The following is a 19,644-nucleotide window of genomic DNA, read 5'->3' as shown; positions in this document are numbered from 1 at the left end:
CCATCTCCTGTAGTATTCTATGATCTCCAGTTGCATGCTTGCAGTCACTGACCATCTCCTGTAGTATTTTGTGATCTCCAGTAGCATGCTTGCAGTCACTGACCATCTCCTGTAGTATTCTGACATCTCCAGTAGCATGCTTGCAGTCACTGACCATCTCCTGTAGTATTCTGCGATCTCAAGTAGCATGCTTGTAGTCACTGACCATCTCCTGTAGTATCCTGCGATCTCCAGTAGCATGCTTGCAGTCACTGACCGTCTCTTGTAGTATTCTGACATCTCCAGTAGCATGCTTGCAGTCACTGACCATCTCCTGTAGTATTCTGCGATCTCAAGTAGCATGCTTGTAGTCACTGACCATCTCCTGTAGTATTCTGCGATCTCAAATAGCATGCTTGTAGTCACTGACCATCTCCTGTAGTATTCTGCGATCTCAAGTAGCATGCTTGCAGTCACTGACCGTCTCTTGTAGTATCCTGACATCTCCAGTAGCATGCTTGCAGTCACTGACCATTTCCGGTAGTATTCTGCGATCTCCAGTAGTATGTTTGCAGTCACTGACCATCTCTTGTAGTATTCTGCGATCTCGAGTAGCATGCTTGCAGTCACTGATCATCTCCTGTAGTATTCTGTGATCTCGAGTAGCATGCTTGCAGTCACTGACCATCTCCTATAGCAGGGGCGTTGCTAGGTCTGCAAAAGATCTGGGGCTAGAGTCCATAGCAGCGGTCACCAACCTTTTTGCAGGGGTGGTAAGCTATTTTTCACGGGCAATGGCTGGTTGTTGGCTCTTCAATCATCATGGCACCATGGTTGATATGGTGTCAGGGTGATTGAGGCACATTATTTCTATTGGTACATTGTAATATATAATGAAGTGGTTCAACTCGCCATAATGCAGAATCAGTGGGAGCCCTTGGCGTGTCACTTGCCACATCTCCTGCCACCAGATGCAGCTTATCACGTGCCACCGTTGCCTGGCACCAAATGTGGATTGTCACTTGCCACCATCACTTGCCTCCAGATGTGGATTGTCACTTTCCACCATCACCTGCCACTATTTGCAGATTGTCACTTGCCATGCCAGCCAGTACCACCAAATGTGCATTTTCACTGCATTGGTGGTAGGCTGGCAGCACTGGTCCAGAGTGAGGGCAGGAGAGCAGTGATGCAGGGCGGGTGGAGAGAGATGTCATCTCTGCTCGTCCACCCGCTCGATTCTGCTCCCTTCCGCCTGCCTGGCTCTCTCATGCAGCCAGCCCACCCGCCGCCCAGCTGCAGAGAGGCCATGGCTCGCTGGTTAGACACGGACTCCTGCGGCAAGAAACTCTGGGCTATGGGCCATAGATTCGGGGCTCTAGCCTCAATAGCCACCCCCTAGCGACGCCACTGTCCTGTAGTATGTCTGCAATTTCCAGTAGCATGCTTGCAGTCACTGACCATCTCTTGTAACATGCCAGCAATCTCTATCTTCTGTAGCATGCTGGCAGTTCTGTCCTCATACCCTGGAAACATCCACAGTAACTTAGTTTGCTTTAGCATTATATACATTGGGGTAGATTCAGTAAGCAATTACGCCTGCGTATCCATAGATACCCAGCGTAATTGCTAAGTAGCGCCGGCGTATCAACTTTCTGTGTTTAGAAAGCTAGATACGCCAACTGTAGCCTAACGTATGACTGGCATAAGGCTCTTATGCCGTCGTATCTTAGGCTGCATTCTGACGCTGGCCGCTAGGTGGCGTTCCCGTGAGTATGCAAATTGCATACTCACGCTGATTCACAAACGTACGCGCGCTATTAGGAGGCGCAGCCAATGGTAAGTATAGACCATAGGTGTGCGCAGCCTGTGGCATTAGGGTGTGCACCTGAAAGCTCAAAAACACGGTACAGTTCTCTCACTGTGTTCATTCAGAAAGGGAAGGGGCCGGTAAATTACATTACTCCTTCCCCCACTCATACTGAAATATCATCTATGTGTGTCCACTGCAGTAGCCAATGGGAAAGGAGGGAAGCTAGCCATGCTGTGAGAGGAGACAACAGGCAGCAGGGGGAATCTGCACTGCAGGGAGTGATTAGGGTGTGCCTGGGCACACCTGGCACACCCTGTGCGCACGCCTATGGTATAGACGTCGTTCCCGCGTCACGATTTTCGAAATTTACGTTGTTTGCGTAAGTGAATCGTGAATGGCGCTGGACGCCATTTACGTTCACGTCAAAGCAAATGACGTCCTTGCGACATCATTTACCGCAATGCACGTTCGGCGCGGGAAAGCGCCTAATTTAAATGATCCACACCCCCTACGGGATCATTTAAATTACGCGCGCTTACGCCGGCCCCTTTTACGAAACGCCGCCGCAAATTACGGAGCAAATGCTTCGTGAATGAAGCGTAGCTCCAGTAATTTACGGAGGCGTAGCGTAAAAAACGGTACGCTGCGCCGCCATAGCAGTGCGCGCACCTAGCTGAATCTACCCCACTGTAAATGATATGCAACTCTTTGATGATGTCAGAGGCTGCATGATCAATGATGTAACATTAGTGCTCTTTTTAAATTTTACTTCTCCACAATTATGCAATTTCTACACCCATTCTGGGTCATTCTGCCATCATCTCTTTTCTATTTCTTGGTTGTCTTTTTTACTGTTTTAACATGCAGCTGATTTTTTTTTTTTAGGAGACTCAACGCTGTGTCTGTTTTCCCGGGTACATGGGGGAACAATGTGACCTATCCCTTACTGATAACCAGGGATCTGGAACCTGGTACAATGTAAGCAGTCAGGATCCAGCCTTCAGCCCTCGCACCGCTGCCGCTGGAGCCTTTCTGCCCCCAACCAATGCTCTTTATATATTTGGAGGTAAGTTTAAACGTGTCACGAGAATACAGTTACACATTTTATTGGACATAAGGATCAGACTGTTGTGTGTGAAATGTATGGATTTGGAAGTTACTGTATCTAATATGATGCCAGAATGTCTATGAAGGCTGTAGGTGATCTAAAAAAATATGACAGATCACAGCTAGTTTGGCACAGAAGGTGAAGGTGCCCCATGAACTATAGAAACCCTCCTATAGCATAAGGCCAAAATAGCTGGCATTGAAGTAGATGACTTCTATGAAGAGGACATTGTTTTTTAAACTTTAAATACAAAGGGCCAGATCCACAAAGAGTTACGTCGGCGTATCTATTAGGGTTGTACCGATACTAGTATCGGTATAGGGACCGATTCCGAGTATTTGCGGGAGTACTTGTACTCCTGCAAATACCCCCGATACCGGAATAGAATACTGGCTGCATATGAGGGGGGACATGGCTGGATATATGGGGGACATGGCTGCATATGGGGGGGACATGGCTGGATATGGGGGGGACATGGCTGGATATGGGGGGGACATGGCTGCATATGGGGGGGACATGGCTGCATATGGGGGGGACATGGCTGCATATGGGGGGGACATGGCTGGATATGGGGGGGACATGGCTGGATATGGGGGGGGACATGGCTGCATCTGTGGGGGGACATGGCTGCATTTGGGGACACATTTAAAAAAAAGTATCGGTATTCGGTATCGGCGAGTACTTGAAAAAAAGTATCGGTACTCAGTCCTAAAAAAGTGGTATCGGGACAACCCTAGTATCTATTGATACGCCGCATAAGTTCCATCGATGCGCCGTCGTATCTTTGTTTTGTATCCACAAAACAAGATACGCCTGAATGTGGGCTAGATCCGACTGACGTACGTCTTAGTACGCCGTCGGATCTTAGGTGCATATTTACGCTGACCGCTAGGTGGCGCTTCCGTTGATTTCCGCGTTGAGTATGCAAATTAGCTAGATACGCCGATCCTGAAACGTACGTCGGCCCGGCGCATTTTTTTACGTCGTTTACGTAAGGCTTTTTGCGGCGTAAAGTTACCCCTGGCTCTATGAGGCGTACGCAATGTTAAGTATGGACGTCGGGACAGCGTAGAATTTTCCGTCGTTTGCGTAAATCGTTCGCGAATAGGGCTTTGCGTAAGTTACGTTCACGTCGAAAGCATTAACTATTTGCGAACGTGATTTTGCGCATGCGCACTGGGATACGTCCACGGACGGCGCATGCGCCGTTCGTAAAAAGAGTCAATTACGCGGGGTCATACTAGATTAGCATACAACACGCCCACTCCAATCCTACTTTGAATTACGCGGCCTTACGCCGGCAGATTTACGTTACGCCGGCGCACATATGGGAGCAAGTTCTTTGTGGATACCCTACGAGCCACTCAGATTTACGGCGGCGTAGCGCATATGAGATGCGCTACTCCCGCCTAAATATACGCCCGTTTTTGTGGATCTGTCCCAAAATATATATTTGTTTTGTATATTCTTTATTTAATAGAAATAATTAAAGATTTTACATTCAGGAGTGTCCAAATTTTTTAAGCAAAGGGTCATTTTAGGGTGGGGGGGAAGGTGGGTGAAGAAAGTGCCCTGGTGTCATTGGGAGTAAACAATGCCCCACCAGAGTAATAGTGTCCCATCGTTGGTGTCAGTGGGAGGAATAGCGTCCCATAATTGATGTCAGTGGGAGGAATAGCACCCCATTATTTGTGTCAGTGGGAGGAATGGCGCCCCATCATTGGTAGCTATGTGCGACGTAGTGTGCCAACATTGGTGTCGGTGAGAGGATTGGTGCCCTTTTGTCGGTGGAAGTTACTATGCCCCAGTGTTTCTGACAATGGGGAAAATAATGCCCCAAGGGCTGAATAAAAGCAAGCATTAGGCCGCAGTTTAGAGACCATTGATTTAGATACTTGTTCACTCACTGACCTGGAACAAGCGTGCAGCAGATGAAGTTGGAACTCCTGATCTGCGTACTTGTTCTGGGTTACTGACTTTTTTTTGAGCTTTGCATATATAATGTTATAACAACCAGGCACAAAGAGAGTTCAGCAGTGACAGCCAACATATTTTCCCAGTATGAGTTTCATACGGGCAGCAAGCTGTGTCTTATGCAGGGCTTTTTTTCAGGGGGAACTTGGGGGAACTCAGTTCCACCACCTCTGGCTCAGACCCTTTGGTGCCCGCTCACCACAATCACTTGTAAACACAGAAGTCTGGTTTCTGTGTTTACAAGTGACAGCTCTGCACTCTGTGTGTAACCCCCCCTGAACTCTGCAGTCTGTATGTAATGCAATCCTGGTATTTAATGCCCCTTTAATACCCTTCTACTGTTTGTGAAATCTGAACGGGGTCCTGGTTGAGTTCCTGCACCTATTTTCTGAGAAAAAAAGCTCTGGTCTTATGTATTGTAAAATGTTCTTCACAGGTTTGGATCTGAATTCTGCTCTTCAGGATATGGCCATTTATAACTTCACATCAAACACCTGGGAGAGAAGGACCTATCATCCGAGCCCGGTATGTTTTACATATAATCACATGGAGAAACGCAGTTAAATATTCATTTTTTTTTTTTCAAGTAGCCTGAGAAGACTGGTATACTTGTAATAAGATAATAGCAGAGCTGAGACTATCAATGTAATGAACTAATATGGCTTCCCTAATATACAAATATAAATTCAAACTGTATAGAAAGAAGACAAGGCGTGATTTAACCACTTCAGCCCCGGTAGAATTGACCCCCTTCCTTACCAGCACCCTTTTTGCGATTCGGCACTGCGTCGCTTTAACTGACAATTGCGCGGTCGTGCGACGTGGCCCCCAAACATAATTGACGTCCTTTTATTTCCACAAATAGAGCTTTCTTTTGGTGGTATTTGATCACCTCTGCGGTTTTAATTTTTTGCGCTATAAACAAAAATAGAGCGACAGTTTTGAAAAAAATTCTATATTTTTTACTTTTTGCTATAATAAATATCTCCCCAAAAAATCTATAAAAAAAAATGATTTTTTTTCCACAGCTTAGTCCGATATGTATTTTTCTACATATTTTTGGTAAAAAAGAATCGCAAAAAACGTTTATTGATTGATTTGTTTGCGCAAAAGTTATATAGGTATATTCATAAAGATTGGATTAAATTTAGGGCGGTGTAGCCTAGCCTGTTTAGGCTACACCGCCGTAAATTAGCTAGGCTAGTAGTGATTTTCAATCTACTTACCTGCTAATCTACGGCGGCGTAGCCTCAAACGAGCGGGCGTAAGGGCGCCTAATTCAAATTGGTTGGAAGGGGGTGTGTTGTATGGAAATGAGGCTTGACCTCACGGTTTTTGAAGTTTTTTGCTACTGCGCATGTGCCGGGCGCCTACATTTCCCAGTGCGCATTGCGGCTAAGTACGCCGTACGGGCCTATTGATTTAGACGTGGACGTAAACAACGTAACTCCCGATTCGCGGACGACTTGCGCAAACGACGTAAAAAATTCGAACCTCGTGGCGGGAACGGCGGCCATACTTTAACATTGTTATTCCACTTCATAGGTGGAATAACTTTAGGCCGCCTAAGGCCTTACGGAAACAACGTTAATCGACTGCGGCGGGCTCGCGTTCGTTCGGGAATCGTCGTAAAAGCTCATTTACATAATCTACGCCGGCCGCAATGGAAGCGCCACCTTGCGGCCATCCGAAAAATTGCAAGCTAAGATAGAACGGCGCAAGCCGGCCTATCTTAGCTTTGTTTAAGTGTATCTCTGTTTGAGCATACGCTTAAACATACGGCGGCGTAGATTCAGAGTTAGGTCGGCTTATCTACTGATAAGCCGGCCTAACTCTTTCTGAATCTACCTAATAGCGTCTACAAAATAGGGGATAGTTGTATTGCATTCTTATTTGTTTTTATTTTTTACTAGTAATGGCGGCGATCTGCGATTTTTATTGTGACATTGCGACGGAGATATCAGACACTTTTGACACCATTCACATTTATACAGCGATTAGTGCTATAAAACTGCACTGATTACTGTATAAATGTGACTGGCAGAGAAGGGGTTAACACTATGGGGGCGCTGAAGGGGTTAATATGTTCCCTAGTGTGTGATTCTAACTGTAGGGGGAGGGGACTCACAAGGGGAGGAGACCGATGTGTGTTCCTCTGTACTGGGAACACACATCGGTCTCCTCACCTGACAGGACTGTGGATCTGTGTGTTTACACACACAGATCCAACAGTCCTGCCGTGATTGCGGGGAATCGCGGGTGCCCGGCGCACATCGCGGCCGCCGGGCACGCACACCAGGTCCCGCGAGATGCCGATGGTGCGCCCCCTAGACGGCTGGGAAGCCCAGGACGTCATATGATGTCCACCCAGGATAGGAGATCCCATCTGTGGACGTCATATGACTATGGGCGGGCACACACACCGGGTCCTGCCCGATGCCAAGGCCGTGCCCCCTAGACAGCTTGGGAAGCCCAGGACGTCATATGACGTCCACCCAGGATAGGAGATCCCATCTGTGGACGTCATATGACTATGGGCAGGCACGCACACCGGGTCCTGCCCGATGCCACGGCCGTGCCCCCTAGACAGCCCGGGAAGCCCAGGACGTCATATGACGTCCACCCAGGATAGGAGATCCCATCTGTGGACGTCATATGAATATGGGCGGGCACGCACACCGGGTCCCGCCCAATGCCGTGCCCCCTAGACGGCCCGGAAAGCCCAGGGCGTCATATGACGTCCACCCAGGATAGGAGATCCCATCTGTGGTCATATGACTATGGGCGGTAGGGAAGTGGTTGAAGACCTAAATTGTGAGTTCTGTGCCCAAAAAGACAAACAGAGGGCAAGAGGAAGGGCCAGCATGGTGAGTCAGTTATGTTTTCTCAATGTTTTCAGGCATAAGGAGTTTGCTTTTAAGAAGGAAAATGTGGAGAGAGGGCCATATCAGCATGCTGAGGCTTCTTCATTGTCAATGATACTGCAATATATAGAGCTGCAGCAGTGTATAGTGCTTTTATCATGCTGGCTCCACAAGCAGGGCCCTCCTGTATTGAACTGTATTGTCCCCCCTCTACATTGTAAATTGTTGGCGCAATGGCGCTATATAAATCCTGCAAAATAATAATAATAATGTTTGTTTTAAAAAAGAAAAGCTTTAATTATCACTTTAAGCAGCTAGACTGTTTTATAGTGACAGTGGTTACTAAAATGTGCGTGGCTGATTTGTGCATTGATGTCTCCTTTAGTCTGCTCGCCATTCCCACGTGGTGGTGGAGTGGAATGGTACACTGATTCTGTTTGGTGGGGAGTTACCGGGAGGAAAGCTGACCGATGACACCTGGGTGTTTCTGCCTTTGGAAGAGCGATGGATGAACCTGACCCGCTACAGTGACATAAAGCCCCCTCCTCTAGCTAACCACGCTGCGGCAACTGTGGATAACTGGTTGTATGTGTTCGGAGGTAAGAATCTGAAATTGGTTTGGGGGAAAAAAAAAATTCTGGGTGCACACTTTCATTTAAATGTATCTCCTAATAGCCACATAGGCAGTGGTGGCCCATTCTTTAAGGGCGCACGGGTGCTGCCCTCCCGTCCATGCGTCTGGCCACCTGATCTACATACAGGGTACCGAACTGTGGATTCCATTGGGGGGGGGGGGGTTGGTGTTTTTTTCGAAGCACGATATTAGAGCCAGAGGCTGTCTCTGTCCCCCCCCCCCCCTGCGAGCTCCCATGGTGTGGCGTTCTTGCGGGCGTGCTCCAGTGATACAGCATGCGGCTATAGCCGCTCACTGTATCACTCGGCCCCGCCCCTCGGTGCGCCGCATCATTGGATGTGATTGACAGCACCGCCAGCCAATGGCTGCGCTGCTTTCAATCCATTCGCTCTAGCCAATCAACGGCCAGGCTGAGCGGCGAAGAGGATGTCGGGGCCGAGCGCGGGACTTTCGAGGGACCAGGTAAGTATAAGGGGGGGGGCGCGCGGTATTGCCTGAAGTTTTTTACGTTAATGCATAGGATGTATTAAGGTGAAAAAACGTTGCCTTTACAACCCCTTTAATCTCCTCCCTGCCAATCAGGAAGTGGGTCGTGGGTGGCGGTCCTTTTGAACGCCTAGGAGGAGGAGAGCGAGGAGATGCACAGTGGCTTGCATGGCGGAAGCCACTGTGCTGAAGGAGAGGCACCGGAAGGGTTAGTTCACCTTTACCATTACCACCCTCCCCTGGTCACCATGGTACTAACCTTCTTAGTTGCTGAGCTGTTAGCACCCTCACAGCGGGTCCAGCGGTCCGGGGATTTGAAATGCCACACTCTTCTCCTTCTTTTCTGGCATCTATTCGGATTTGTCAGTGCCATCACCTTTAATTTTTTTCTGTAAAGGTCCAGTAGCACTTTAGTGTATAAAATGTTTACACTTTGCGGTTTCAGTTACATTCCTGTTGTGTATATCTGCTCTCTTTCCAGGCCGCACAGCTCGAGATATCTTTTCTTCAGAGATGTATCGTTTCAATCTCCATTCCTGGGATTGGGAGCAGGTCCTTCCAGCTGGAGGGAAGCCACCGGCTGCTGCTGGTCATTCCATGGTGTTCCATTCTACTTCCCGAACTTTGGTGGTTTATGGTGGTCACCGACCATCCACTGCAAGGTAAGTGGAACACTTTCCTCTCCAAAGCTTCATAAACTGTCAGATTCTTCCTTTAGCCGCAAAGGAATCTCTTCAATGTGCTCAGGGGGGACAGATTCACGTACAGCGGCGTATCTTTGAGCGGGCGTAGCACAGCTCATATGCGCTACGCCGACATAACTTAGAGAGGCAAGACCAGTATTCACAAAGCACTTGCTCCCTAAGTTACGGCGGCGTAGCGTAAATGGGCCGGCGTAAGCCCGCCTAATTCAAAGTAGGCAGGTAGTGGGCGTGATGTATTACAATGAAGCGTGACCCCATGTAAATGAAGCGCATGCTCAGAATCACGTCGAATTTACTCCCTAAGATACGCCAGCTCAATGCCTACGACGTGAGCGTAACCTACGCTCAGCCCCATTCACATATGACGTTACGTAAACGACGTAAAATCCGACAGCAGTTCCGACGTCCATACCCTACATGACTTAGACCAACTTTTTGGTGGTTTAACTTTACGCCGGACGTACGCCTTACGTAAACAGCGTAGCTTACTGCGACGGGCGCAAGTACGTTCGTGAATCGGCGTATTTAGGTCATTTACATATTCGACACGTAAATCAATGGAAGTGCCCCTAGCGGCCAGCGTAAATATGCACCCAAGATACGACGGCATAGGAGACTTACGTTGGTCGGATGGAGCCGAAATTCAGGCGTATCTCCTTTGCAGAATCAAGCGCATAGAAACGACGGCGCATCCGTGGACTTGCGCGGCGTCGGTGTAAGTCTTTGTGAATCCAGGCCATGGAGTTTCTGGAAAAAACAAAACTATAAAATAAATACTGATTTTATGAGAGTTGCCTGGTAGGTGGTTGAGAGGAGCCTGGGGCTATCACATGGAGGGTGTAGGGCGGGGGTAGGCAACCTTGGCACTCCAGCTGTGGTGAAACTACAAATCCCATCATGCCTCTGTTTCTAGGACTGTCAGGGTCTTGCAATGTCTCATGGGACTTGTAGTTTCACCACAGCTGGAGGGCTGAGGTTTCCTACCCCTGGTCTAGGGGTATGTGATTGGGTTCCCTAAAGTTTGTATCTTCATAGGACTCCCGTGGAGCTATGTCATAACTACCTCCGCAATTAAAACTAATAGCCAGATTCAGAGAGAGTTACGCCGGCGTATTAGTAGATACGCCGTCGTAACTCTGAATCTGCGCCGTCGTAAATTTAAGTGTATTCTCAAATTGAGATTCACTTAAATCTAGCTAAGATACGACCGCAGGCGCCGTCGTATCTTAGCTGTCTATTTAGGCCGGCCGCTAGGGGCGTGTACGCTGATTTACGCCTAGAATGCGTAAATCAGCGAGATACACCTATTCACGAACGTACGCTTGCCGGTCTCAGTAAAGATACGCCGTTTATGTAAGGCGTTTTCAGGCCTAAAGATATTCCACCAAAAATATGGCGCAGCCAATGTTAAGTATGGACGTCGGAACCGTGTCGAATTTTTAAATGTTTTTTTGCGGCGTAATTTGGAGCATGCGCACTGGGATATGTCCACGGACGGCGCATGCGCCGTTCGTTAAAACGTCAATCACGTCGGGTCACGATTCATTAGCATAAAACACGCTCACCTCTTCACAATTTGAATTAGGCGTGCTTAGGCCGGCACATTTACGCTACGCCGCCGTAACTTAGGAGGCAAGTGCTTTGTGAATACAGCACTTGCCTCTCTAACTTACGGCGGCGTAGCGTATATGAGATACACTACGCCTGCCTAACGTTAGGCACGGATACCTGAATCCAGCTATAAGATCCTATGGTACATTTAGTCTCAACTGGGTGATTTTGTTATCTTTCTATCCTTCTTTTAGATTCAGCATACGTGTAAATACCACAGATTTGTTCCATGTGGATTTAAATTATTGGACTACTCTGAAGCCACGAGACGGTAACCGTGGTGGGCCCCGTGAGAGAGCATTCCACAGCTCCACTGTTATCGGGAACTATATGGTTATTTATGGTGAGTTCTTTGGTGTGGATCTTTCACTGGTATTCCCACTTCGTCACTATGACTTGTAGGGTCCCTCTTATTATTTAAGTCATACTTACTATTTCCAGTCAGGCTTACTCTAAAGTGGAACTCGAGCCTAAGGTTGAAACGTGCTGGCAGGTAGATGTATATTGCGAAAGAGACTTCTATTGGTCTTTTCTGCAGTAAATACTTCTTACCTGCCTGCTAGCAGTGTTTCTTTTAAATGAATACTGAGCTCAGTGCACAGACTCGGCAATCCTTGGGTGCTGGGTCATGTAACTAACATGCACATGTCACGTTTACCCCAACGCAGGTGGTCAGACACTACAGCTGGCTACTGTGCACTTCACCTATAGCAGCCCCCTTTCCCTTTAACCCTCCTGGCGGTATCCCCGAGCGTGACTCGGGGTGGATTTTTTCTGCTATAATCGGTATCCCCGAATCACGCTCGGGGTAGATATGCAGAGCCTGCAGCGTGCGCTGGCTTACCTTGTCCCTGGATCCAGCGATGCCACCGCGCTGTGTGAGCGAGCGGGATCTCGCTCGATTCACACAGCATCCTCCTGTGCCGTCGATCTCTGTTCCCTGCGACGTTACGACGCACGGGAGCAGAGATCGGCGCCAAATTCAAAAACGTAAACAAACACTATACAGTACATACAGTATTGTGAAAATATACTTCAGCGCTATTAAATAATTCCAGGTGCACCTAAATTAAAAAAACAAATAATACAGCTGCTATCTGGGTGATACCAAATCAAAAACAGTGAAACATATATAATAGTATAATGTATAATGAGTAAGTCGCGTGCCTGTGACGTAACGCGTAGAGAGGAGCCTGCGATCGAATCCGAGTGCATCGGATCGAGCTGAGGAAACAGCATACTGAGCGGCGTTTCATGCTTTATTGAAAGCGGGGATTCGTGAGTGTATATGCTGATGCTCTGAATTACATTTACGATCTGTCATCGAATATTGCGCAATGAGGTTTTCTTTCTTTCTTTCATGTAATACCTGCCTGTGAGTGCCTGTTCATCTGATCACAGCGGTGAAGTGCTGGATCAGCATTCATACTGAAGGAGGTGTTTTTTTCCTGATTGGGACTTTGCTAATCACTGTGCACTACTTAAGGACTTGGTTGCATTTCACAGTATATGGAGATCTTATCTCCCTGATTAGTTTGTACGTTTATCACCTTTTAAGTTAATATTAGCGCATCTATATATTATATATATACATACAGTATACTGTAATCTTATGATTACAGTACTGTATGTAAAAAATACACACCCCCCTTGTCCCTAGTGGTCTGCCCAGTGCCCTACATGTACTTTTATATAATAAAAACTGTTCTTTCTGCCTGCAAACTGTAGATTGTCCATAGCAACCAAAAATGTCCCTTTATGTCAAAAATGGTTTTAGAGCAGCTAGAAAACAGTGATAATAAATTATAATCACTTGCAGAAATGTGCGATAGCGATTTGTGGGGAAATTCGTCATAAAAAAATAAAAATAATGACAGCGACAATTCTGCAACTGAGCAAATTTCAGTGATTTTGATTTGATTACATTATTAAATAATTTTTATTAGAATTATATTATTATTTGTTATAATTATTTATAATTATTTATTATATTATAATTTATAATTTTGTTTTTAAAAAAATGTCATACCCGGGATGCCTATTAGATTCGTGTTTGGTCAGATTTAAGTGAGTTATTCCTAAGAATTACAGACCTACAATATAAAACGCCAAATTTCCTTGCAAATAATTGTACCGCTTTTGGTACGTAATTCCAGACAGAATCATGACGCCAGGGAGGTTAAGGCAAGCAGGCCTACTGGTACTTGCTTGCCCCCAGGACTTAAAGTGGTTGTAAACCCTTACAGACCACTTGGACCTACAGGTAAGCCTACATTAAGGCTTACCTGTAGGTGCAAGAAATATCTCCTTAAAGGGGAGGTCGGGTGAAAAAAAAAAATTAAAAGCCAGCAGCTACACATACTGCAGCTGCTGGCTTTTAATGAATGGACACTTATCTGTCCTGGAGTCCAGCGATGTCACTGCGCGTAAGGGAACCTGGCAGTGTAACATGCGCCAGGCCCTGCTCCTTTCTCCTATTAGCTTGGTGGCCAGGGGAGGAGGAGGGAGCCCCGCGGTGACGTCGCTGCTGTGTCATGGCCGTGGCCAGACTCCCGGAAGTGGGAAAGGATACCTGTCCCAGACAGGTATCCTGTCCCCCCCCCCCCCCCGAAAGGTGCCAATTGTGTCACCGGAGGAGGGGAGGAATCCGATGAGCTAAAGTTCCTCTTTAGGGTGGAGCTCCGTTTTAACCTATACGGTTAAAGAGATATTTGCAGAAAAGACTGCACCGATGTCTATGGCGCAGGCGCACTGAGCGTGTCTTTAATGAATGGGACCGTGCAGTCCCTGACGGCTCCCACGCGCATGTGCGGGAGTGACGTCATCGCTGCTCCGGCCAGTCACAGCGCCGGAGCAGCGATACCCGGAAGTCACTCGGCGGCGGAAGAGAGGAACAAGGGTTGCTGCAGGGGCTTTGAGCTCAGGTAAGTAATTCATAATGAGCTAGTATGCTTATGCCTTTCTTTTGCAGGTTTTTTTTTTTTAGGAAAACTTTCAGAGGGTTTACTTCCTCTTTAAACACAATGCTATAGTGTCTGGCCAGCCCACCTGAGCAGATGCGAACATAGCAAACAACAGATTACTTGCAGTTAGCAGACAGCATGGTTCAAAGACAGTTCAGGTAGAGGCAGGATGAGTTCAGGGGATAATCCAGTATCCGTTCCAGGTAGAAGGGCCGGCTGAGTTCAGGGGATAATCCAGGCCAATCCGGGTCAAACACATGGCATCCAAAAACAAACAAGGCAGACTAACTGGGCTTGGTCTAGAACAATATAGGTAATCCTGTCTCTATCACAAGCGAGGGATAGAGTGTTCAGTTTGCTTATATCAGGTGCCTGACCAGATCAATCAGTCAACAGGTGAACACAGACAGGGAGGAAAAGCAACAGCCAACACCCGGGTGCTGGGATGAGGAACAGGGGCACTAAGTGATCATGACAGCACAGTGAAAGTTAACTTATCCAGGGCTGGCCAATCAAGGTGCCCAAGGATGCAGAACTCAGTAGAAAACCAGGTGAAGGTTTCAGTGTCGGCAAGGGAGCTTGCAGACCTCACCAGTGGTTGGAATTAGGGTTGTCCCGATACCACTTTTTTAGGACCGAGTACAAGTACCGATACTTTTTTTCATGTACTCACCGATACCGATTACCAATACTTTTTTTTAAATGTGTCCCCAGAAATGCAGCCATGTGTCCCCCCAGAAATGCGGCCATGTGTCCCCAGAAATGCAGCCATGTGTCCCCCCAGAAATGCGGCCATGTGTCCCCCCAGAAATGCAGCTATGTCCCTCTAGAAATGCAGCCATGTCCCCCCAGAAATGCAGCCATGTCCCCCCAGAGATGCAGCCATGTGTCCCCCCAGAAATGCAGCCATGTCCCCCCAGAAATGCAGCCATGTCCCCCCAGAGAAAGACAAGCCCATACCCCCGCCGCCGCCGCCGCCTAGTTGATCAGCGCGGGAACATTACAGCTTTCATTTGAATAGCTGTGTTCCCCGACGCGCCACGTCATATATAGCCGCTCCCCCTTGTCCGGGCACTTTGATAGACAGATCACCCATCCAATCCTGGGATGGGTGATATGTCTATCAAACTGCCCGGACAAGGGGGAGGGGCTATATATGACGTGGCGGGGAACACACAGCTATTCAAATGAAAGCTGTAATGTTCCCTGCGCTGATCAACTAGGCGGCGGCGGGGGGGGGGGGGGGGACTTGGCTTTCTCGTTGAGGACTGCTCGGCTCCGCTCTCCGCCCCCTCCCTGCCCCCTCTCCACCCGCTCTCTAGAAACAAAACAAAAAAGTATCGGGTCTGGCATCGGGAGCATTTGCGTGAGTACAAGTACTCACGCAAGTGCTCAGTATCGGTCCCGATACTAGTATCGGTATCGGGACAACCCTGGTTTGAATACAGTAGATAAGGGCTAAAAAAAACATATCAGGTTATTTTTTATTGTCTGTGTCCCACTGGGGAGATTTCCCTTCATGTTCTGTCCTGGTCATGCAACTGCAAATGAGTGTGGCACCAAATCACGGGTTCATCCTGTGAGCTGTGACATGATGAGAATATTGCTATGCTTTCAAATAAAGCGTCATTCATTCATTCACAGCTGCCACTGCTTTTATTTTATGCACAGGGTCTTCCAGTACTCACTATGGTTGTAGCTGTTTGTTGTCATTGTACAGATTACTGACTTTGCATTCTTGGTAAATACAGGTGGAAATCTGCACATTCACTACCAGGAGGAGAAGTGTTACGATGAGGAAATTTTCTTTTACCATCTCGGCTGTCACCAGTGGGTGCCCAGTGATATTCTGAGGCCGCCACCTAATCAGGGTAAGATGGAAGCAAATGTGTGTTGCTGGCTCTTCGAAGTGTTCTGAGCCCAGGTTGTGAGCGTGAATGATTATTTTAGAAAAAATGAAGGTATTAATATTCTGTTTTAAAATGCAGGCCATCAGAGTTTGGGCAGTGGGCGGTACTCTCATGTCGCGGCTCTGATGAAAGGAGGGGTACTTTTGGTGGCAGGAGGATACAGCGGTACTCCCCGTGGAGATCTGCTTGCCTACAAAGTGCCTGTTCCGGGGTCTGTGTACCAGCCGCCAGTGCAGGATGTGAGTATGAAATGGGTGTAGGGGACACAGAGCTTGGATATTATGATATACTATATATTAATACATATAAAAATAAATAACCGTTTTCCTGGATTTACAGTATCACCTGGACTACTGCTCCATGTACACGGATGAGACCATTTGTTCCAAGGATCCAGAATGCACCTGGTGTCAGACAAGCTGCCAGACCCCTCAGCCTAACAAAATTGTATGATACCAATTTTTTCTTCCTTACGGGCTTTCACCTGTTTTGTTATTATTTGGTCACCTGATGCCATGTTGTGAATTTTAGCGGTGGCATAATATATATGGGGGCAAGTTCTGGAATTTTTGTTTGGACCAATGGATTGCTTTCAATACATACCGTATTTATCAGCGTATACCGCGCACTTTTTCCCCCTGAAAATAGGGGGAAAATCACAGGTGCACGCTATACGCCAATAGTGTATCTTGGGCTCGGAGGGGAAGGAGGGGGATGAGCGCTGCCGGAATCCACGAGCCGTCTCTCCTGTTTACTCGGCTCTAACGTCGCACACACAGTCCCGCTTCCGCCACCGGCATTGGACAAGTGTTCTATCAATCACAGGAGCTGGTCCAATGCTGATGGCGGAGGAGGGACTGTGTTATATGACTACCGCCGAATGAACAGGATGAACAGGAGATGACGGCTCGGTGATTCCCTCACTCCACGAGAGAAGGTGAGGCTGCAAATGGGCACATAGGCTGCAAATGGGCACATAGGCTGCATCTAGGCAAATAAAACTTAGGGGCACATAGACTGGAGCTGGGCACATAGGCTGCATTTAGGCTGGAGTTGGGGCACATAGGCTGCATTTAGGCTGGAGCTGGGCACATAGGCTGCATTTAGGCTGGAGATGGGGCACATAGGCTGCATTTAGGCTGGAGATGGGGCACATAGGCTGCATTTAGGCTGGAGCTGGGGCACATAGGCTGCATTTAGGCTGGAGATGGGGCACATAGGCTGCATTTAGGCTGGAGATGGGGCACATAGGCTGCATTTAGGCTGGAGATGGGGCACATAGGCTGCATTTAGGCTGGAGATGGGGCACATAGGCTGCATTTAGGCTGGAGATGGGGCACATAGGCTGCATTTAGGCTGGAGTTGGGGCACATAGGCTGCATTTAGGCTGGAGCTGGGCACATAGGCTGCATTTAGGCTGGAGATGGGGCACATAGGCTGCATTTAGGCTGGAGATGGGGCACATAGGCTGCATTTAGGCTGGAGCTGGGGCACATAGGCTGCATTTAGGCTGGAGATGGGGCACATAGGCTGCATTTAGGCTGGAGATGGGGCACATAGGCTGCATTTAGGCTGGAGATGGGGCACATAGGCTGCATTTAGGCTGGAGATGGGGCACATAGGCTGCATTTAGGCTGGAGATGGGGCACATAGGCTGCATTTAGGCTGGAGATGGGGCACATAGGCTGCATTTAGGCTGGAGCTGGGCACATAGGCTGCATTTAGGCTGGAGCTGGGCACATAGGCTGCATTTAGGCTGGAGCTGGGGCACATAGGCTGCATTTAGGCTGGAGCTGGGGCACATAGGCTGCATTTAGGCTGGAGCTGGGCACATAGGCTGCATTTAGGCTGGAGATGGGCACATAGGCTGCATTTAGGCTGGAGCTGGGCACATAGGCTGCATTAAGGCTGGAGATGGGGCACATAGGCTGCATTTAGGCTGGAGATGGGGCACATAGGCTGCATTAAGGCTGGAGATGGGGCACATAGGCTGCATTTAGGCTGGAGATGGGGCACATAGGCTGCATTTAGGCCCACTGACCACAAAATGTAAAAAAACGTTTTTTTCCTGAAACTTCCCTCTGAAATTGGGGTGCGCGTTATACGCCGTTAAATACTGTATGTATTAGGTTAAATAAAAAAAGTTGGGTAGCTCAGAAATTTTGGATCTATTAAAGCGGAAGTAAACCCATTGATTTAACAGTTTCAAAAAACAGTTACATTTCCAGCACGTGCTGGGAATGTAAGACCCCTTTCACACTGAGGCACTTTACAGGCGCTATAGCGCTAAAAATAGTGCCTCCAACGCGCCTGCAGATCGTCTCTCCTGTCACTCCAATGTGAAAGCCCTTGGGCTTCCAAACTGGAGCGGTGCGCTGGCAGGACATCAAAAAAAGTCCTGCAATCAGCATTTGTGAGGCGCTTTAGGAGCAGTGAAAAAATATAGGAACCCGGACAATGATCAACGTAAATAAATATGTTTAAATGACTATTACGGGAGCAGCTGGTAGTGAGACTGAAAGTGTAAAAATGTGTTAAAGAAACCAAATCAATTTCATACCTCGCTCTATAAATTCACATTTACATACAATCAAATGTATGAAGAAAGTCTGGTCCACAGCCCAATACACTCCAATGATCGTTCAAACGAAATTGGCACCCATAACAGGTGATCAGATCAAACGTAGATACAGATGGAAAATATACCTTCTATAAAGGACATTGATTCACAGCCCAATATGTTCCACCGATTGGTCGTATGTTAAAAAGATAACAACTCCTCATTGCGTTTAGAAACCAAAAATTATTAGGACAGCTGCACTCAATACCAACGTAGCTTTATTGTAAAAAGAATGGAAACGGGCACTACAAATCACAGCAACGGAACCTAGGACAGTTGACGCGTTTCACACTAACTTTAGTGTTTACTTTCCAGCTATAAGTAAACACTAAAGTTAGTGGGGTGGATTCAAGAAGCAATTGTGCCTGTGTAACCATAGGTTACACAGCGCAATTGCTTACTTGCCCCGGCGTAACGAGTGCTCCTGATTCAGGAACCTCGTTACGCCGACTGCAGCCTAAGATCTGCGCGGCATAAGGCTCTTATGCCCGCATATCTTAGGCTGCATTCTTGCGATGGCCGCTAGGTGGCGTTCCCGTTGTGCTCAGCGTATAGTATGCAAATTGCATACTAACACCGATTCACAACGTTGCATGAGCCCTGCGTACGCAATTTACGTCGTTTCCGTACGGCGGTTTTTGCGTAAGGCTGCCCCTGCTGTTAGCAGGGGCAGCCAATGTTACGTATACCCGTCGTTCCCGCGTCGCGAAATTTGAATTTTACGTAGTTTGCGTAAGTGATTCGTGAATGGCGCTGGACGGCATTCACGTTCACTTTGAAGCAAATGACGTCCTTGCGACGTCATTTGCCGCAATGCACGTCGGGAAAGTTTCCCGACGGAGCATGCGCTCTACGATCGGCGCGGGAACGCGCCTAATTTAAATGATTCCCGTCCCCTACGGGATCATTTAAATTGCGCGCGCTTGCGCCGGGCATTTTGCCGGCGCAATTTACGGAGCTTCTGCTCCGTGAATCGAG

The 19,644-nt window shown here is 47.9% G+C and overlaps 1 protein-coding gene across 1 annotated transcript in view; it reads left to right on the top strand.

Annotated features, from left to right (window-relative positions):
• MEGF8 (multiple EGF like domains 8) overlaps positions 1-19,644 on the top strand; it is a 133,160-nt gene that overhangs the window by 18,443 nt on the left and 95,073 nt on the right. The window contains exons 5-12 of the mRNA XM_040327291.1: positions 2,678-2,858; positions 5,311-5,399; positions 8,124-8,337; positions 9,340-9,520; positions 11,368-11,516; positions 15,888-16,007; positions 16,125-16,285; positions 16,386-16,493. Of these exons, the coding sequence (XP_040183225.1) occupies positions 2,678-2,858; positions 5,311-5,399; positions 8,124-8,337; positions 9,340-9,520; positions 11,368-11,516; positions 15,888-16,007; positions 16,125-16,285; positions 16,386-16,493 (1,203 nt within the window). The remainder of the gene's footprint in view (positions 1-2,677; positions 2,859-5,310; positions 5,400-8,123; positions 8,338-9,339; positions 9,521-11,367; positions 11,517-15,887; positions 16,008-16,124; positions 16,286-16,385; positions 16,494-19,644) is intronic.

The sequence above is a fragment of the Rana temporaria genome, chromosome 10, assembly GCF_905171775.1.
Source record: "Rana temporaria chromosome 10, aRanTem1.1, whole genome shotgun sequence".
Taxonomy (NCBI): domain Eukaryota; kingdom Metazoa; phylum Chordata; class Amphibia; order Anura; family Ranidae; genus Rana; species Rana temporaria.
Note: the sequence above shows the minus strand (reverse complement) of the source record. Positions and strands in the feature narration are given on the sequence as shown.